This window comes from Notolabrus celidotus, chromosome 13, assembly GCF_009762535.1.
Source record: "Notolabrus celidotus isolate fNotCel1 chromosome 13, fNotCel1.pri, whole genome shotgun sequence".
Taxonomy (NCBI): Eukaryota; Metazoa; Chordata; class Actinopteri; order Labriformes; family Labridae; genus Notolabrus; species Notolabrus celidotus.
In genome coordinates, this window is record NC_048284.1 from 719,678 (window position 1) to 741,314 (window position 21,637).

The following is a 21,637-nucleotide window of genomic DNA, read 5'->3' on the forward strand; positions in this document are numbered from 1 at the left end:
CCGTCTCTGGATCAAATATGCTCCCAGAATTCAGGTTAGCTTGTGGTTTCTGAAGTCTCTAAAAGTAGTATGGGAGGTAGAGCCTTCAGTTATCAGGCCCCTCTCTTTTGGAATCGTGATTTACCAATCAGGGCCTGTGTAGCTTATAGTTAGAGCTGGCTCAGGCTTGGACCTGGAGCTCCTAGTTATGCTGATATAGGCTTCGACATCTAGGGTTCCTAACACAAGACCATATGCTCAATTAAGCTCACAGAATGCAGGCTTGCTCTTGTACCTATGGTATCTTATAGTAGTATGGGAGGTAGAGCCTTCAGTTATCAAGCCCCTCTCTTTTAGGATCAAATGCCAGTCAGGGTCCGGGAGGCAGACACCCTCTCTGACTTTAAGAGTAGGCTTCAAACTTTCCTTTTTGATAATGCTGATAGTTAGAGATGGATCAGGCTTGGACCTGGGGCTCCTAGTTATGCTGCTATAGGCTTAGACATCTAGGGAACCGGACACAGGACCACAGGATCAATAATGCTTCCAGAAGCACGTCAGCTTATAGTGCATGAAGTGTCTAAATGTAGTACAGGAGACAGAGCCTTAGTTTTTAGGACCTTCTCCTTTGAAATAATCAACCAATCAGGGACTGGGAGGCAGACACCCTCTCAACTCGTGGGGGTTTTGAGGCTTTGTTCAGGTTTCTGAATCTGCTAATGTTCAGAACAAACATGGTGTTCATCTGTTGTATTGCCTGGAGCAGTTGTAGCCCCGTGTATCATCTGATCTTCCACTTACACTAAAATAAACCATGAGGAGCACAGAAGGGAACAGGTCTGTTCCTCCGGGTATAAATCAGGCTCAGGTGCACGTTGAGTCAGTGATGGAGATATTTAACAGGGTTTTAAAGACCATCGTCTGCCTGCAGCTCTCACTTGATGAATAGCAGATTGGTGATGATTGGGGAAGCTTTAAAACATACATGAACCTCAGCAGCATCTAGTCCCCGCTGGCTTTGGTATTGACATTGTGCATCCATTAGCGCTCGTGCTCTTGACAAATGAAAGTCATTATTGAGCAGCAAAGACAGCACCTGGTATTGATGGTCACAATCAGCCTCTGAAAAGCTGAGCTGAAGAGGGCCGGGAGGACAGACCCGGGCTGTCAAAGGGTCTGAATTAAACATGAAACCGTTGCTTTACTGGACTCTGTGAACATGAAGACCGGGTTCTGATGTGAGTCAGCAGAAAAGCTGCAGCAGTTTGTTGCTCCATCTCTTCTTTTTATACGATGAAGAAAAAACTATGATATTTAAGCTGCATGCAAACACACTGACACCTTACCTCCTCTTATGGAAACACATTACATATCAAACACTGTGTTTCACTCTGCTGAACTAAGACCCACTGTCTTCACTGGGAGACACATTACATATCAAACACTGTGCTTCACTCTGCTGAACTAAGACCCACTGTCTTCACTGGGAGACACATTACATATCAAACACTGTGCTTCACTCTGCTGAACTAAGACCCACTGTCTTCACTGGGAGACACTTGTGAAAAACTTAAGTCAGGCAAGGCAGAATCCTCGAACCCAGAGGCTCTGTACATGAAAATAATAATGGTAGTTATAAAATAGAATACATTAAAAAAAAAAAAAAAAAAGACCAGCCCCACAATCCAGATGCAAGGTTACGAAAAATATAAAATAAGAATACAATTTTAAAAGTAAAATTAAAATAAATATGTAAATAAATAAATAAATAAGTAATTAAATAAATAAGTAAATAAATAAATAAGTAAATAAATAAATAAATAAGTAATTAAATAAATAAGTAATTAAATAAATAAATAAATAAGTAATTAAATAAATAAGTAATTAAATAAATAAATAAATAAGTAATTAAATAAATAAGTAATTAAATAAATAAATAAATAAATAAATAAGTAATTAAATAAATAAGTAATTAAATAAATAATAAATACGTTGCTGAAAACGGAGGAAATGCTGTCATTATGACTTAATGAGGAAAAACTCAAGGTGAAATAAATTTTTAAATTCTGAGAGGTTAACTGTAAAAATCATAAGATGATAAAATCAAATTAAAAGCTAAATAAATAACTAAATAATCCAAAATTAATAATAAATAAATACAAATTAAAAATTAACTGAAAAAATAATATTTATGTTTTTATCATAATTCAAAATAAGACAGTAAATGACTAAAATTGACTAAAATTTGACCTTGATAATAAATAAAGACAGAATATTAAAAGGCTTTTATAAGTGTGTGAATGTGTTGTGGTGCCCTTGATGTGTTGTTATTATTATTGTTGGTATGAGATTATTTCTGATTTGCTTTCAGCCTTATTCCTCTGACTGGATGAGTCCTGAATACAAACCCTGAGAACGGACACCACCAAGAATAAGTAAAGAGCTTTCAGTGACCCAGAGGCCTGAGGGGGTGACCTTGATTCAAATCTAGATGATGTTAATAAGAAGCTGAAAACTTTGAATCTGTTTTTAAAGAGGACTCTTCTGACTCACAGTTCGAGTACAGACGGTCAGTCATCTCCCCGTCTCGTCTGCTCAGCCTCTCTGTGAGCGTGAGGTCAGGCTGATGAAGGGAATCTGGTTTAGTAAACTGTAAATGGAGATGGACTCGCTCTCATTCATCTTCATTTCACAGGTTTTACATCACGGCGAGGTGACTGCATTATTTTCAAGGAGGAAGGAGAGGCAGAGTCCATCCATCTCAATGAACGTGAAGAGAGTTCTTCTTTAACGCAGTCCACCGAGCGTCTTCAGACCGCTGTCAGTGAAACCACACGCTCTTTGTTCCTCTGTGACGGAGAGAGATGATGATGATGAATATCAAACAAAATTCATCTTCATGAAGACAGCAAAACATGATCACTGATTTAAGAGTCTAACATCACAACACACACACATCTGCTGAGACCGTGTTGGAGAGAGGGATAGAGGGAGAGAGAGAGAGAGAGAGAGAGAGATGATAGTGGGGAGACGGATAGTAGTAGTTGTAGCAGCTGGAGTCTGGACCACGTCCACAGCAGCAGAGATCCAGAGGAACCTACGAGACAAGGGAGCTCAGGGACTCCAGAAAGGTCTAAGAAAAGAGAGAAGAGAGGGAGACCAGAAGAAAGAAAAAGAGGAGAAGAAATGGTGAAGGAATGACAGAAGGAAAGGAGACAGACAAGGATGAAGAAACATGGAAAGAACTCTTTCTTTCTGTCTATCTTTCTTGCTGTCCCTCTTTCTTTCTTCCTTTCATCCATTCTTTTTTTTCTTTACTTCAAAGAAAGAAGGAATGAAATAAAGAAGAAAAAAAGAATGGAAGAAAAGAAAGATAGAAAGAAAGAAAGCAGGAAAGAAAAAGAGACAGCAGGAAAGATAGAGAGAAAGAAAGAAAGAAAGAAAGAAGGAATAAAAGAAAGAAGGAAAGAACAAAAGAAAGAAAGAAAGAAAGAAGGAATAAGGAAGAAAGAAAGAAAGAAAGAAAGAAAGAAAGAAAGAAAGAAAGAAAGAAAGAAAGGAAGAAAGAAAGGAAAGAAAGAAAGAAAGAAAGAAAAGAAAGAAAGAAAGAAAGAAAGAAAGAAAGAAAGGAAAGAAGGAAAGAAAGAAAGAAAGGAATAAAGAAAGAAAGGAAAGAAGGAAATGAATAAAGAAGGAAAGGAATAAAGAAAGAAAGAAAGAAAGAAGGAAAGGAATAAAGAAGGAAAGGAAAGAAAGAAAGAAAGAAAGAAAGAAAGAAAGAAAGAAAGAAAGAAAGAAAGAAAGAAAGAAAGAAAGAAAGAAAGAAAGAAAGAAAGAAAGGAAAGAAGGAAAGGAATAAAGAAAGAAAGGAATAAAGAAAGAAAGGAAAGAAAGAAAGGAATAAAGAAAGAAAGGAAAGAAAGAAGGAAAGGAAAGAAAGAAAGGAATAAAGAAAGAAAGAACAGAAAAGAAAGGAGAAAAGAAGGAAAGGAATAAAGAAAGAAAGAAAGAAAGGATGAATAACAGACCCCAAAAAAGGAATCTACAGCAGAGATCCAGAGGAACCTACGAGACAAGGGAGCTCAGGGACTCCAGAAAGGTCTATGGTTAGTAACTTTAATGGTGGATGACTGGTAGAAAGGAGAGGTGTGTATTAGTAATGTACGGACCAATAGGAGGCCAGAATGAAGGACAGTGAGAACGAACTCTGTGACTCTGGGGCGTCCAATCTGTGACACTTCCTGTTTCTGCGTGCGGCCGTGATGACAGCGACAAAGAAGCAGAAGTTATAATTCATGACGCCGTTACATCATCACATCTCTCTGATGTGAGTCGTTGTGAGTCGTTGTGAGTCGAGAGGTGTTGTGAGTCGTTGTGAGTCGTTGTGAGTCGTTGTGAGTCGTTGTGAGGCGTTGTGAGGCGTTGTGAGTCGTTGTGAGTCGTTGTGAGTCGTTGTGAGTCGTTGTGAGGCGTTGTGAGGCGTTGTGAGTCGTTGTGAGTCGTTGTGAGTCGTTGTGAGTCGTTGTGAGTCGTTGCGAGTCGTTGCGAGTCGTTGCGAGTCGTTGCGAGTCGTTGTGAGGCGTTGTGAGGCGTTGTGAGGCGTTGTGAGGCGTTGTGAGGCGTTGTGAGTCGTTGTGAGTCGTTGTGAGTCGTTGTGAGTCGTTGTGAGTCGTTGTGAGGCGTTGTGAGGCGTTGTGAGTCGTTGTGAGTCGTTGTGAGGCGTTGTGAGTCGTTGTGAGTCGTTGTGAGGCGTTGTGAGGCGTTGTGAGGCGTTGTGAGGCGTTGTGAGGCGTTGTGAGGCGTTGTGAGTCGTTGTGAGTCGTTGTGAGTCGTTGTGAGTCGTTGTGAGTCGTTGTGAGGCGTTGTGAGGCGTTGTGAGTCGTTGTGAGTCGTTGTGAGGCGTTGTGAGTCGTTGTGAGTCGTTGCGAGTCGTTGCGAGTCGTTGTGAGTCTTTGTGAGGCGTTGTGAGGCGTTGTGAGGCGTTGTGAGTCGTTGTGAGTCGTTGTGAGTCGTGGTGAGTCGTGGTGAGTCGTTGTGAGTCGTTGTGAGTCGTGGTGAGTTGGCCTGTGTTGTTGCTCCTGCAGCTCGTCCTACTTTAAGGGAAAATGTTGAAAGCAGAAAGAATTCTCTGACATCCATAATTCATGACCGTCAGAGTCAAAACAAGCAATCTGTTTTTACTCCACATCATATATTTATCTTTGTCCAACCCACAGACTCATCCCTGAGCCCAACAAGTTACACCTCCACCCTCCCTCTGCACAGAGACACAAGTTACACCTCCACCCTCTCTCTGCAGAGACACAAGTTACACCTCCACCCTCTCTCTGCAGAGACACAAGTTACACCTCCACCCTCTCACTGCAGAGACAACGAGTTACACCTCCACCCTCTCTCTGCAGAGACACAACGAGTTACACCTCCACCCTCTCACTGCAGAGACACGAGTTAGACCTCCACCCTCTCACTGCACAGAGACACAAGTTACACCTCCACCCTCTCACTGCAGAGACACAACGAGTTAGACCTCCACCCTCTCACTGCACAGAGACACAAGTTACACCTCCACCCTCTCACTGCAGAGACACAACGAGTTAGACCTCCACCCTCTCACTGCACAGAGACACAAGTTACACCTCCACCCTCTCTCTGCACAGAGACACGAGTTACACCTCCACCCTCTCTCTGCACAGAGACATGAGTTACACCTCCACCCTCTTTCTGCACAGAGACACGAGTTACACCTCCACCCTCTCTCTGCACAGAGACACAAGTTACACCTCCACCCTCTCTCTGCACAGACACGAGTTACACCTCCACCCTCCCTCTGCACAGAGACACAACGAGTTACACCTCCACCCTCCCTCTGCACAGAGACACAACAAGTTACACCTCCACCCTCTCTCTGCAGAGACAACGAGTTACACCTCCACCCTCCATCTGCACAAACACAAGTTACACCTCCGCCCTCTCTCTGCACAGAGACGAGTTACACCTCCACCCTCTCACTGCACAGAGACACAAGTTACACCTCCACCCTCTCTCTGCAGAGACACAAGTTACACCTCCACCCTCCCTCTGCACAGAGACACAAGTTACACCTCCACCCTCCCTCTGCACAGAGACACGAGTTACGCCTCCACCCTCTCACTGCACAGAGACACAAGTTACACCTCCACCCTCTCTCTGCACAGAGACACAAGTTACACCTCCACCCTCTCTCTGCACAGAGACACAACGAGTTACACCTCCACCCTCTCTCTGCACAGAGACAAAACGAGTTACACCTCCACCCTCTCTCTGCACAGAGACACGAGTTACACCTCCACCCTCTCTCTGCACAGACACGAGTTACACCTCCACCCTCTCTCTGCACAGAGACACAAGTTACACCTCCACCCTCTCTCTGCACAGAGACACAAGTTACACCTCCACCCTCTCTCTGCACAGAGACAAAAGTTACACCTCCACCCTCTCTCTGCACAGAGACACAAGTTACACCTCCACCCTCTCTCTGCACAGAGACACAACGAGTTACACCTCCACCCTCTCTCTGCACAGAGACACAACGAGTTACACCTCCACCCTCTCTCTGCACAGAGACACAAGTTACACCTCCACCCTCTCTCTGCACAGACACAACGAGTTACACCTCCACCCTCTCTCTGCACAGAGACACAAGTTACACCTCCACCCTCTCTCTGCACAGAGACACAAGTTACACCTCCACCCTCTCTCTGCACAGAGACACAAGTTACACCTCCACCCTCTCACTGCACAGAGACACAAGTTACACCTCCACCCTCTCTCTGCACAGAGACACAAGTTACACCTCCACCCTCTCACTGCACAGAGACACAACGAGTTACACCTCCACCCTCTCTCTGCACAGAGACACAAGTTACACCTCCACCCTCTCTCTGCACAGAGACACAAGTTACACCTCTACCCTCTCTCTGCACAGAGACACACACATCTTCATGAAGCTTCAGTTTGGGGCTCGATGTGTGAGCCTGCTGTCTGATCAGGGATCTATGATATCAGACACTGAGCATCTGAAGAGCTTCAAAGTTCATGAGTTGAATTAGTGTCGCTCATAAAGTCGTGATAATTCACCAACACCATCCTCAGCTCGTTGGTGAAGAAGAGACTCTCAGATCCTCTTTAAAGCTCCTTTTGAATTCAAAGGACACAGACGTGGAGACGTTTAATCCTCGTCTCTTGCTCAAAGGATTGTGACGAATGTTTCTTTAAATCAATTCCTCCCACAGGTAGAGAACAGACTCTCTTCCCTTCTTTATTTCTCAGTGAATATATCACGTCAGCCTCCATGCCGTCCGTTCTCCCGTCTTACTTTGTCTCTTTTGTTCAATCTGGCAGAGAAATGATCCGTCAGGAGAGCGACCCACTCTCCCTCCTCGTTTGAGAGAGTCCTTCTCTGACAAACAGATGATGCAGAATTTACTTAAAGTCTCCTCCTGCTCAGAAACTCGGCCTGACCTGTCGGCCTCCACATCAGGAACCCTCTGATCTATAACATCTCCAGCCCAACATATGGAAAACCAATCCTCACATCCATCTGTGTGCTGCAGATTTAAGGCATCAGAGCGCTCATAAATCACGTCCTCGTGATGCCAGAGTGAGGAGAAGCCTTAGTGAAGCATTATTTACACAATCTGCAGCCTCTGCACACCGAGCCACTCCACAGCCTCCCTGATTTATGTCCTCTCACCTTATTCCACAGTTTTTAATGCTTTTCAGAACGGCTACAGTATTTCACGGACCGGCGCTCCATCGCGCCGCTGGACGCTGCTTCTTCGTCCCTGCACACTAACTACTAACCACAAATTAAAACTCTACTTTATCATTCATTTTCTCCTTTCACAAAGTTTGTCTTTGAACTGGTTCATGTGAAACACCTTCAGCCGATGAGGCTTATCTGGTTCTCTGCAGCTTTTGATGCGAGTCCACTGGATCCTGCTCCAGAGAGAAATCTTTAAACATCACCTCTTAAAGAGAGTTTCATGTTTCACAGAGTTTAGAAACTTTTACAGCTGGTTACTGAAGTCTGGACCACAGGGGCGTGAGAGAGTAATCAGAATCAGAAATACTTTATTCATCCTGAGGGAAATTCAGTCATTACAGCTGCTCCACACACAATAAGTAAGAATATCAAATCATATCAACAGGAGAAAGTAATTAATAAGATATAAATACAAATACAATGAAATAATGATAATAAAAGTACGTACAGACCAGAGTTTATGGTAGACTTTTTGCCCGGTGATATTCCAGAATTCTGTCCATATAGAAGAAACTGCAGGACATTACCAACAATACAACTCTGAAACACTCCAACATGAAATGAATCAATGAATAAATAATATGATGAAGCACCGGGGGACAGGGCGTCGATGCTGACCTGCTGCATGGAGAAAGAGGGGGAGGGAGAGAGACTATATCGTAGCAGACCAGCACGCCTGGACTTTCTGTTCTTAAAGTGCAGTTTGTAATCCGGTTTACATTCATGTGGACGTTATAGAGCACTTCATGATCTAATAAGAACTGAAGTTTGTGAGCCCCTCACTTTCACTCTAACCTGAGCCTCCTCTGGTCCATCATCCTGTGAGCCCCTCACTTTCACTCTAACCTGAGCCTCCTCTGGTCTATCATCCTGTGAGCCCCTCACTTTCACTCTAACCTGAGCCTCCTCTGGTCCATCATCCTGTGAGCCCCACACTTTCACTCTAACCTGAGCCTCCTCTGGTCCATCATCCTGTGAGCCCCTCACTTTGACTCTAACCTGAGCCTCCTCTGGTCCATCATCCTGTGAGCCCTGCACTTTCACTCTAACCTGAGCATCCTCTGGTCCATCATCCTGTGAGCCCCTCACTTTCACTCTAATCTGAGCCTCCTCTGGTCCATCATCCTGTGAACCCCTCACTTTCACTCTAAGTTGAGCCTCCTCTGTCCTTCATCCTGTGAGCCCCTCACTTTCACTCTAACCTGAGCCTCCTCTGGTCCATCATCCTGTGAGCCCCTCACTTTCACTCTAACCTGAGCCTCCTCTGGTCCATCATCCTGTGAGCCCCTCACGGTCACTCTAACCTGAGCCTCCTCTGGTCCATCATCCTGTGAGCCCCTCACTGTCACTCTAACCTGAGCCTCCTCTGGTCCATCATCCTGTGAGCCCCTCACTTTCACTCTAACCTGAGCCTCCTCTGGTCCATCATCCTGTGAGCCCCTCACTTTCACTCTAACCTGAGCCTCCTCTGGTCCGGGGCCAACAGGCGTGACCTGCCATGTGTGTCCGGTGTCCTCTGTGTCCCTCTGCACCAAACTCTGCTCTGAATTCTGCGTGTCAGTAACAGGTGAATGTTTGGTAAAGTCCTCTGCACACTGCGCTGAAGGGAGTAATCCATGTTGAGATGTGTCTTGAGATCAGGAAGAGGGCGCTCTGGTGGTCTGTCTTGAGATCAGGAAGAGGGCGCTCTGGTGGTCTGTCTTGAATCTGGCTATGGCAGCGTTGAGAACGTTGGATGCCATGGTCTGGTTGGCAGAGGGGGGATGTAAACAGCTACCAGTACGACATGTGAGATCTCCCTGTGCAGATAATATGGTCGGAGGCCCACAGCGCTCTCGGGTCTATCCCGGTCTGCCCGGACAGTCTGGAAGCCGTCAGTGGAGACGCTGTGGTCGGGGTTATCATGATGCAGCCACGTTTCTGTGAAGCACACCATGCTACACTCCTGAAACTCTGTCTGACTCCTGGCTAGTCCTGTTAGCTCGTCCATCTTATTATCCAGAGATCTCACGTTGCTCATGTTGAGAGAGGAGAGACACGTCTCCTTATACCAGCTCTCCAGGCTGTCCTGTACAGCGTTGAGGGTGAAATGCTCAGAGTTTAAAGAATCAAAGGTGTTTCATCAGCCGGTGTTCTGCTTTGTTTTGTTCACCTGTTGCATGTGCCACTCCCAGGAGACAAAGTGAGGATGAGCGACGGCTCACTTCTGAACGACTCGGCTCCAGAAAACAAAGAAGTGTTTGTTCACAGCATGAACACACCTTTAGCCTGGACGTGATGAAAGGATGAGATTAGAGGGACGAAAAGAGGAACAGGGAGGTCAGGAAGCCGATTGAGGGATGGAAGGACGGGGAGATGTGGGACTAATGTCTGGTTTTTGAGATGTTGGGCTGAGGCTCAGGGAGAACTCAGGTCTGTATAAATCTACAATCTCTGCTAATCTCTGCAGATGAACCAGATTACACACGTGACGACTCTCACCAGGTCTCTGCGCTGATGACGCAACCCTCCCTGTCCCTGCCTCCCCACTGCAGGATGAGACAGATCCACTCCCCCCACAGAGGCACATTAACCGTCAGCGCACGTCTGAGCGCGCTCTGTGTTTTATTTTTTAACGCCCGGCCTCTCCCCGCTCTGCTCTCAACAGGATATGAAAGATGAGGAGATCATAGACGGAGCCGGGCTCAGACCCAAAGCAGACACAATAGGAGCGATGGCTATCAGCGCAGCCGGGGCCCGTGAGCCGCGGGTAATTCATGACGTACCAGGAAACTGATTTAAGCCGCTGCTCCTGCCTGGGCCATTATTGCAGACAGCAAATAAGCAGCAGGGAGGAGAACATCAGTGCAGATGGATTCACTCGCTTTCTGGAGGAGAGGCTGGGAAACAGAGCAGGGGATGATGAAAGGCGAACAAGCTCCCAGCGTTAGGAAACACATGCACAAAGTAAGGGGCTGATGGAGTTTCCATTTCAACATCTCAGACTGGTTCAAGACGTGATGTGGTTTCCTCTGGAGACTGAGGAAGTGTCCCTGAATCACCGTTCAAGTCCTTCTCTGTCCCTGAGATACAAACGTGGATCATCTAATCTGATCTCACTGCAACGAGCTTAACGAGCAGCAGAGGGTGACTTCAGTTATTCTAGATGTTCTGATGGGAGGAGGACTGCAGGTACTACAGCATCAATCAATCTTTATTTATAAAGCGCCAAATCCCAACAAACATTCTGGACTCTTTCCAAACAGAGCCGGTCACAGTGTCAAAATCTAAATAGAGCTTAAAACTGAAGGTCAGTCTCATGAGAGAAAACAGCATGTTGGAATCAAGCGGCAGCCTCAGGTCTTCAAATCTGAAGCCAATACAGAAGTGTTAAAAACTGCAGTTCCTCGAGTGTCCACTAGAGGCTGGCTGCAGAAACATCAGAAACCACATAAGGTGCATTTCCACCAAGAGTTCCAGGGTCTTTTAGCCCCCAGAACTACTTGACCCTTAACTAAAAGGTTCCTGGTCCCCCATTGTTGTCTGCGTTTCGACCGCAGGCTGAAGTCCCGGGTAGATTGTGTAAATCAGGCCAGTGACGTATGGAGGAAAGAAAGTAAATGCACTACACCACCAGACCAGTAGAGGGCAGTAACACAAAGAGGAATGCCATTCATCACAGATGACACCATAGAAGCAGACGGACAGGCAGGTATCATTCTGAGCAACACAACAGTTAGCCTGTTAGCATGAAGAGACTCAGCTGGTCTGTTTTAGATGGTGCTATATTTCATCACAGATGGATTCACTGAATCAACACGTGAGAGGAGATAAGCGCGAGTAGTAAAGACGTTTCAACACGGCTTTAAAATCCTTTTGAACTCAAAAAGCCGTGATCGCAGAGATCGGCCGGTGTTTTGGTTTAAACGGCGACCCTGTTAACTGGAGACTCTCAGCCGGATGCATCCCTCATAAACGTCTTTAGACCATCATTAAATATCTGATGAGGATATTTTGAAATCTTAATAAAAACTAAACTAGTTTGCATTCCCAGGAACTCCCTCTGTGTTTTCAACAGCTGTGTAGGTCTCCAGTTTACAGGGTCACTTTTAAAAGCGGAACACCGGGAGGAGAGACGCATTCACGGTGGGCTGAGAGAAGACTACTGTTACAAGCTGCTAAATCAAGAGAATCACAGCTTCTTCTTTTGAAAAGTACACACACATACAAAAAAGATAGAACAAATAAAAACTAATGAAAGAAAGAGAAATCAAGAGAATCACAGATGAAAAAAACAATGACTGTGAATGGTTTTTGGAAAAATTTGACAAAAAAAAGTTAAAAAAAAAAAATTTTGGACAAAAGAAATTTGAAAAAAAAAAGACCAAAAAAATTTGACAAAAAAAAATTTTGACAAAAAAAATGTTTTGAAAAAAAAAAATTGAATTTTTTTTTTTGAAAAATTAAAATTTTGAAGAAAAAAATTAGAAACAAATTTTTTTGAAAAAAAAAATAAAAAAAAATAGATTTTTTTTTGGCAAAAACAAAATGAAAAAAAAATTTGGCAAAAAAGTTGAACCGGAGAATCACAGCTTCTTCTTTTGAAAAGTACACACACATACAAAAAAGATAGAACAAATAAAAACTAATGAAAGAAAGAGAAATCAAGTGAACCACAGATGTGTGTGATGTTATTGTGGACGGAGGGAGGAATAAAAACACTGAGGTTAATCTACCAATCAGACACGTTCAGCATTGCAGGCCCCGCCCCCTGAAAGTCCTGGGACCTTTGAAAAGTACTAGCAGGGGCTTTTTAGGGGGGAGATTATCTACCCCTGAACTAAATTTAGACCCTGGGTCCACAGGTCCAAACGCATGTAGTTCAGGGGTAAAGTTCCTCTGGTAGAAAAACGCTTTTACACACACCCGTTCAAAGAAGACGATCTTTACAGTCTGCTGTAACTCATCTAAAGAAGAAGCGTTTTGCTGTGCAGTGATGTTAACTGAGCTGTGTGTGTCTCTGAAGCCTGTTCTCTGATTGTGTTTGTTTTAAACTTCAGTGTGTAATCAGGATTATCTCCCTCTCTGTCGCTTCCTTCATGATTATTTTCCTTTTCTAACTTTTTTTGTAATTAAGAACGAAACAAATATCCTCTTAACAGCCTCACAGAGAACAACAATCTGTGCACACGTACCTCTGAACGAAGCTCGCTTTGATTGAGTTCATCTTTTAACACAATTCCCAGACGTCTAACAAGCTGGAGATGATGCAGATCCGTTTTTGTGACACCTCAAACGCACATTTCCCATTGGCTCGTCAGCACAGCCTCTAATATTCATGGAGAATAATAACATAAAGAGCCTCAGTTATTACCCACATAAATACAACGGGCCTGTGAGCACTCCTTGTTGAGCCGTTGAGGAAGGAGAATCAGGAAGGAAACTAAAGTATGAGAAGAATTATCAGTGATTTGGTTTTTAGTGAAGCTTCAGACTAATCACTTCAAACACAACACTTAAAAAGGGAAGGATGTGGACTTTTCTTTAAGTTTCCTTTCCATTAAAAGCTTTGTTAACACGCATACATCAGATTAATGTTGGACTGCAGCACTATAAGATGCTGCGGTGGTTTCATCCTCTCAGTTCTGCAGTTTTATATTTTAATAACATTCTGCAGAAAGAACAAATTAAAACTAAACGACCCTAAAGTACAAAAACACCTCCCGCTTCTGCTGCTGGTTATATTTTCAAACAGCAGCTGCTTGAACTCTTGTTACAAAGATTTAACTTCTTACAAGTACAGTTTGTTCTCTGCTGTTGTTTTCAGACTAAACTAAAGATGCTGTTATCATTCTGGAAACATGATGGGTCGTATTTGAAACATCTTAGACGCACGGTCTAGAGCGCAGAGTGAGGTAGGGCATGCTAGCTAAGTGGCGCACAATCTGGGCGCTAAGTGAGGCGCAGACATTAAGAGGTAGGAATAAGTTCCTTGATTATCCAAAGGAGGCATTTGGGTGTAATATGAATCAAAGAAATCAGCGTCCCTGCTCTTAGTCCCTTTCAGAGTCAGAGACGCCTGCAGGTTGCTGTTTCAGCCTTTCTACTCAAGTTGGCACATTTAACTTCTCTCCTTTAAATCACAGAACAAAGAGGACGCATGTTTTGATGTTATATCGAGCGGCAACGTCCTGTCTCAAAATATGAAGCCCATGTGAAAGTGTTATAAACTGCAGTTCATCGAGCGTCCACTTGAGGCTGGCTGCAGAAACACAGGAAACCACATACACACCCATTCAAAGAGGACGATCTTTACAGCAGGAATAAACATGTTTACAGCCTGGCAGTGTTGTAGTCAAGACCGCATTAACCAAGACCAAGACATGTCCGAGACCAGAGTGACCAAGAACAAGTCAAGACCAAGACATTTAGGGACCGTGACCGAGTCAAGACCAAGACCAAGGCAGGGCAAGACCAAGACCAAGACCAAGGCAGGGCAAGACCGGGACAAGACCAAGACCATATCTATCATTGAAGTCTTCTGTTGATTTTATTGCAGTTTGCTTTAAATAGAATTGACAGCAAAAAACAAGGTTTGTTTTTGTCTTTGTTGCCTTTCTTTTGACTCCTTAAGTTTTGATTGGTTGTTGTAAGTTTAACTTTTGCTTTAGATCAGAGGTAAAACTGTGTTTTCTGTTGGCTTAGATCTCAGGAGAAGGAGGAGGTCGTACAGTAATGACAGGGACACATCAGTGGTGGTCTCGACCGCTCTGGACATAAAGTACGGAGTCCGCCCAGTCTGAGACCGAGACAAGGCTGAGTAAACAAGCTTTCGATTCCGAGATGAGACCGAGACCTTAAATAAGCGGTCTCGAGACCAAGACCGGTCTGGACTATTACAACACTACAGCCTGGTTCAAAAAACGGCTTGTGTCTACGAAGCTAATCTCTCTCTCTGCACACACTGTACGGGGGGAAATGTTTTCTAACGTGACGGTTCAGAAGATATTAAGATTACAAGTTTTTGCCCAAATAAGGACATGACTGACTTGACTGACAGGCGGGAACACATAGCTGTTGGCTAGGAAGCTCAAACCCCGCCTCTTTAACTCACACTCTTCCAGCATTTCCAATATGGCAGAACAGACGGGTGACGTCATGGATCCTACATCCATTATTTATATGCATCAAAACATTTCCTTTGCTCAACAGGAACAATCAGGGACTTTTAAAACAAACAGATGTACATTTATGCACGAGACACAGCAGCACAGCTTCATAATTTAAACTCAGGACGGTGATATCAGGATGTAGTTTGAGGACAGTGCAGGGCTGAGGTGAAGCAAGCCTGTGAGGAGATAGCGGTGACAGTGTCCTCATCTCCTAGCATCCCTTAGATCAGCCTCATGCTAAAGAAACAGAACTATGATGGAAGGAGACGAGGGAAGAGATGCTTTGGCACGCCTCTTTTTAAGCTAAAGAGGGCGCAACTTAATGAGCTACATGGGAACACTGAATCTACCAAAGAAGAAGAAGTGTCAGGCTCTGGAGGGAGAGATCGTTTATTTGGTTTTGGGTCTTTCTGAGTTGACAGTAAGTGAAATGTAGAACAACCTAAGACTTATCCTCTAGCCTCTCTGTTGTTTGGATTTACAGCGGAGTGAAAACCTGACTGACGCCTCCTAGGAGGGTTTTTCTGAGTCCGAGGAGGTGAGGAGACCGCCTACCCTCCACATGTAGATGGAAAACAACGGGAACTCACTGGACAGGAGAAAGACCCGCTGCTCCAAGTGTCTCAGGAAGCCCGACTGATCCGACCTCAGCTCCACCCGGCACGGTACCTTTGACTTCTGCAGGAGCTGCTCCACCACGGAGAACAGGGAGCACGAGTTCTGGTACTGGTCCACTGGAAACTGGTCCAACGCTGAGGTCCCCTGGAACAAAAAAACAACAACGTCAGCTGAAAGTCGCCTCACGTGGACAACATTGAATCACTGCGACGGTCTTTGATGCAGGAAATCGATCCTTCTATCACATGCATGTCAGCTTCCCTTCCTTCATTTATGACCTGGATTAGTCCACCTTGCTGACTCAGGAGTCCCCCGGATTAACAAACCCTCAAAGGTCTCCTTCCTGCAACATGCCAGCTTCCTTCTTATCTGCACTGTTGACTAACTGGATCCTGGCCTGCCGCCATCCTCGCTACAAATCTGAGCAGCAGCAGCAGCAGCAGCAGCAGCAGCAGCAGCAGCAGCAGCAGCAGCAGCAGCAGCAGCAGCAGCAGCAGCAGCAGCAGCAGCCTCCACACGGCAGCTCTAAATCCTCACATGTCGGATGTGTCAGAAGTTCCTACATCATCCTGGAGGTCAAGCAGCACAAATAACATCTCCACGGGGAAATCCTGCAGCCGAGACTCAGGAATTAAAGAAGACCTTAAAGGAGGGAACAGCAGAGAGAGGGTGAACTATTACACCAACACAAACAGTGGAGTAATCCTTCAGAGGGGACGGATTGAGGGGTGATGTAACACGCTGCAAATACCTGCAGACGCTCTTTAGGTCTGTAGGTCTGCTCAAACTCTCACCTCTTTCAAATCAAAGATTAAGACTTTTTTATTTACCTCTGCCTTCCTATCTTAGATTATTTTAACCCACTTTAAATTAAAATTTTAATGTAATTTTTAATATATTTCTAATTTTCCTTTTCTTTTCTGTTTTATCATATTTGTCATTTTAATTATGTTCTTTTATGCCTGTCTGAATGTCTCCAATGCTTTTAATGTGTTAATGTAAAGCACATTGAGTTGCCCTTGTGTATGAAATGCGCTATACAAATAAAGCTGCCTTGCCTTGCCTTGCCTTTAACAAAAGATGACAACACTGAGGCGTGAGGTGAGGGTGGGACTGTTTCAGAGCTCCTCCGGCACACAAAGCTCTACAAACCAAATGTTAATTATTCAAATAAACACAGGCTGCTGGATCCCTTCCAGGCGGCGTGTGTGTGCGTGTGTGTGTGTGTGTTTGCGTGTGTGTGTGTGTGTGTGCGTGTGTGTGTGTGTGTTTGAGATGTGTCACAAAGAAAAACAACCGCCAGATGGCTGTCAGGTATTCCTCCAGGGTTCGGCTTTCAGAGAGCTGACAGAATGTGACAACAACACCCCTTAACCCCTCACACACACACACACACACACACACACACACACTCTCAAACACACACACACACTCTCTCAAACACACACACACACACACACACACACACACACACACACTCTCAAACACACACACACACTCTCTCAAACACACACACACATGCGCCACCCCGACCCCATCTGTAGTGGGTCACTCGGCACTTTGTTCTGCAGAGCTTCAACAGCCCTTTCTTTATATCTCACTCCTTCAGTGCGGTCTGTTGAGAGCTCTTTCAGGTGATCAGAGACGGACTTCTGCGGCCGACTCCATCGTGATTAATGAACACGGACTCTAATCGATAACATTTCTCAGGCTCTCTGCACAAAAGGTCAGCCGGAGTTAACTTTACGGCTGCTGAGATTTTCAGCCCTTACAGTGTTTTCCATTTTTTTGTACCCTGAGGACAAAGTTTAGACCGGTCATGGAGTACAGTGAACCCTTAGGGAGCTTCAGGGACTCTAAGAACTTTAAAGGTGACATATTCTGCTCTTTTTCATCAACATATATTGGTCTAAGAGGTCCCCAAAACATGTCTTTAAAGTTTATGCTCATAAAAACACTTTGAAATCAGATTCTGGTCTGCCTGTAAACCCCTCTTTTTCAGCCCTGCTCAGAACAGGCTGTTTTCTGTGTCTGTGCCTTTAAATGAGAATGAGCTCTCTGACCACGCCCCCTCGGGAAGTGGGCGTGGCCTCGGCTGTCCGGCACGTTGATCTAATGTTTCCATGTTGGCTGAATATACACGGCTGCTCACAGACCCGCGTTACTTCAACCCTCTGAATCTGATCCAGAATCTGATCCTGACGGAGAGGCGCCTGCAGCAGGACCTTTCTGAACCATTGGTCACAGATTTAGTGTTTCTTGTTGTTTTATTTGTCAGCATGTCGACGTGTGTCTTGGTACACAGCTACCAACATGTAGCTATGTGGCTATGCTAACTAGCGCTAGCACTTATCCATGATAAATAAAAATCCTCCACTAGATCTTCAAATCTGCAGACGTGGGGAGTCAAAGCGACCTTTGTGTTTATTAAGACAGCCTACAACTAGCATGCCTCCCTCCTAAGCTCCTTGTTAGCACACATGTGTGCAGGGAATGAAAAACGGAGGAGGGGTTGAGTTGTATTTTATACAGTCTATGGGCTGAACAAGCTCCGAGCTCTGACTTCCTGTTACAGACCGGATGGCGTTGTGACGTATGAAAAACACTGAAAACTGAAACGGCTGGTTTCAGCACACATTTACAGAAAGGTGGAGAAATCAGAACAGGGGCAGAATGGAGTCTTTGACTTTTCAGGGGGTTTGTAGACAGGGACACAGATTTCAGGGAGAGAACCATTAAAAAGTCCATTTGGCATCATATGTCACCTTTAACGATACAATGCGAGGCGTGTGGTTCTCAGAATTGGTCTGCAGGTCCTGAGTGAAAGTTGAAGAAACCAGACGGTTTGTATCTGTCTTTAGTTTTCTGATAAGCTTCTTGAATCCATCATTTCTGATGCTGCTTAGTACGATGTGTAAGTTTCCTTCAGTGTCGCTGTCGCTCGTTTCAGCTGTGTTTACATTCCGCTCCAAACCTCTTTAAGCCCCGCCTACCTCTCACCCTGCGACATGATTGGCTGTTCAATGCCGTCTTCTTCTTCTTCAAAACTCACGTTTGAGGCTCATTAGCGCCCCTCCCTTTCCAGTGGCGGGGAGGTGTAACTACAGGTTTAAATATATCTTTTATTGAACATTTGTTATATTTATACTGAGAAAAATTATATCACAATAATTATCGTTATCAAATTATCACCCAGCACTACTGCAGGTTACGACCAAACGACAACCTCCAGTCTAAAAATAGTCCAATGCAGAAGTGTTAAAAACTGCAGTTCATGGAGGATCCACTTGAGGCTGGCTCTGGAAGTCCCAGAAACCACATACACCCCAATGGTTACGACAAACATCTGGGATGTCACTAACAGGATCAGGACCCGCATGAAAGTTACATTTTTCAGTTGTTGTAAAGATAGTGGGTTTATGTTATCTTTGCAAGGGAGTAGATTGGAGCAGCTCATGAGGAAACTCATTTCAGCCACTTGTATCCAAGACCTCATTCCTTCAGTCAGAACCCAAAGCTCAAAGCTGAGAGTTGGAACGTAGACCGGCTGGTAGATGATCTGGTACCAGAGCCCACATTTTAGACCCTGAGACACTGAAGCCAAAACTTCAAGCGTTGAAGACGTCTTGAAACTGGAGACTGAGACCATGAACTCATTAGGAAAATGTTTAATGAAGGGAATATCTACTTAAAATATCGACTTCAGATTTAGGAATGACTGAACCTCTTTATCTAACCCAGTGAGTCGCCCCCTGCTGGACAAATAAAGTGCAGGCTCAAAGCAGAGCAGACTTCTCAGAGAGTTCATGGTGCAAACTTCAGCAGCTTCAGTTTCAGACGTATGTTGCAGCTGATGATGGAGGTAATGTACTGAACATCGACTCTATATATATCTGTGAGTATTCGCTGCCATTAAGGGTATCATTAGCAGATCCCAGCAGGCGGCCTGACACCGAGGCCGCAGATATCCACACCCTGCTGCTGCTGCAGAGACCGTCAACAAGATGGAAAGGACAGATTTCATGTGAGCGAACACGTGAAGGGGGGAGGGGGTTTGAGGGGGTTTGGGGGGGCTGCAGTGTGACGTGAATCTGCAAATCATCATTAAAGAGATAATTATCTGAGCTCCGTCCATGCACAGATTCTGGATGTTCAGGCGTCTCTCCATCACATCCGAGCACTCAGCGAGGTCGGCTGATCCTTTTAAAAAGCAACAAACTGGGAGAAACATGAAATCAAATGAAGCTGAGGGGATGAAGTGTTATTTCATGAAGGATTTACTGGATTCAGAGTGTGAGTAAAACAGAGCTGTTTGCTGCTCAGCTTCTGATTAATATGCAGATTCTCTTGTTTTACACTCAACAACACGTAGAGGAAGTTTCCAGTTTGAGGATCTCAGCTGTGATAAGATACACCTTCCTCCCTGAGGTAATGTCCAGGCTGATACTGATGACCTTATTGATCATAAACTAATCCATCAGCTGTCAATCACTGACTACCTGTCAAATCTATGGATGTCAGAGGATCATTAAAGTGCTTCCCTCTTTCTTTGTGCAGCATGAATCATTGAATTCAAACACCTTGTCCAACCGGTCAAGACCAAGAATCACCATCAAATAAACCAGAAACAATCAGAAATTTAAAAACATATTTAGCATTTGTCTCGATTTATTAATATATATTGACAGTCTTCATGTTTTCACTTTCTTACAAAGAAAATTTGGATCAATTAATCAGATTTAACGACCAATTTTCCAAATAAAGTACATACATGAAATCAGATTATTACCATTACATGATTATAAAGTGTGATATTTTTGGACCCCCTATGTTGGTTATATTTGGTGGTATGGCTCTGCTCTGGGAGCTGCCTGCCCTTCCAGGTGCTTGCACTGAATGCGAAAGCTTGAGGCGGGAAGAACACACCTCCCTTCTCTTTCATAAATGAAAAGCCAAGGCAGGGGGGACCATCTGCAAAAACCTCCTCTGTTCTGGGAGCTCCCTGTCGTTCCATGTGCCCAGGTGGAATGCCAAAGCTTGAGGTGGGGAGAGCACACCTCCCCTCTCTTTCACGCGAATACATGAAAAGCCAAGACAGGGAGAGACAGGGAGCTGCCTGCCGTTCCATGCACCTACGTGGAATGACAACGCCTAAGGAGGTCAGAGCACACCCACCTTCTCTCTCATGAGCATGAAAAGCCCAGGTAGGGAGAGCAGCAATAAAGACCTCCTCTGTAATGGGAGCTCCCTGCCCTTCCACCTGCATATGTGGAGTGCAAAAGCCTGAGGAGGGGAGAGCACACCTCCCCTCATTTTCTCTCTTTTTAAGTTATGTTTTTGGAGGGTTTTTGCCTTTATAATAGGACAGCTGAAGAGAGATAGGAAATATGGGGAGTGGAGAGCGAGGGAAGACATGCAGTCCATGGTCGCGGCCGGGAATCGAACCGGCGACCTCTGCGACAAGGTCTATAGCCTCTTTATGTGGGGCACTTAATCCACTAGACCCCCAGTGCCCCGCTCCCCTCACTTTTATGTGAATACATGAAAAGCAAAGGCAGGGAGAGCAGCAGCAAAGGCCTCCTCTATTCTGGGAGCTCCCTGCCGTTCCACCTGCGTATGTGGAATACCAAAGCTTGAGGCGGGGAGAGCACACCTCCCCTGTCTTTCACAAGCATGAAAAGCAAAGGCAGAGAGAGCATCAGCAAGGACCTCCAGAACAAGTATCAGTGATGATTCATATGACACTGGTAAAATCAGACACAGCAGAGAGGAGGATTAGTGGGGATGACATTAAGAGCAGCTGATGTTCTGTACGCCGAGCTTCACTTCTTATCCACCTGCCTACCCGGAGTACGTCAATCAATACCAAAAAGAGAGCAACAAACGACTTTAATTCTTTCTGTGATTTTAAAGGCATGTTAAATATTCCTGCTCCCTCTGAAGAAGAAGAACATCAGGAGGAGAGTTTGTGACACTTCTAACCTGCAGTACAGTTTTAATGAAGCTCCTCTGTTTCCTGCACACACTCCCTCCACCCAGAGTTTCCTCTCCTCAGTGAGGGACGCTTATTTACTTTTCTATGAGA

The 21,637-nt window shown here is 44.8% G+C and overlaps 1 protein-coding gene across 1 annotated transcript in view; it reads right to left on the bottom strand.

Moving 5' to 3' along the window:
* Positions 1-15,306: 15,306 nt before the first annotated feature.
* Positions 15,307-21,637, bottom strand: part of mei4 (meiosis-specific, MEI4 homolog (S. cerevisiae)) — a 90,489-nt gene continuing 84,158 nt past the window's right edge. Inside the window, exon 5 of the mRNA XM_034700255.1 lies at positions 15,307-15,696. Coding sequence (XP_034556146.1) covers positions 15,445-15,696 — 252 coding nt within the window. The 3' untranslated portion in view covers positions 15,307-15,444. The remainder of the gene's footprint in view (positions 15,697-21,637) is intronic.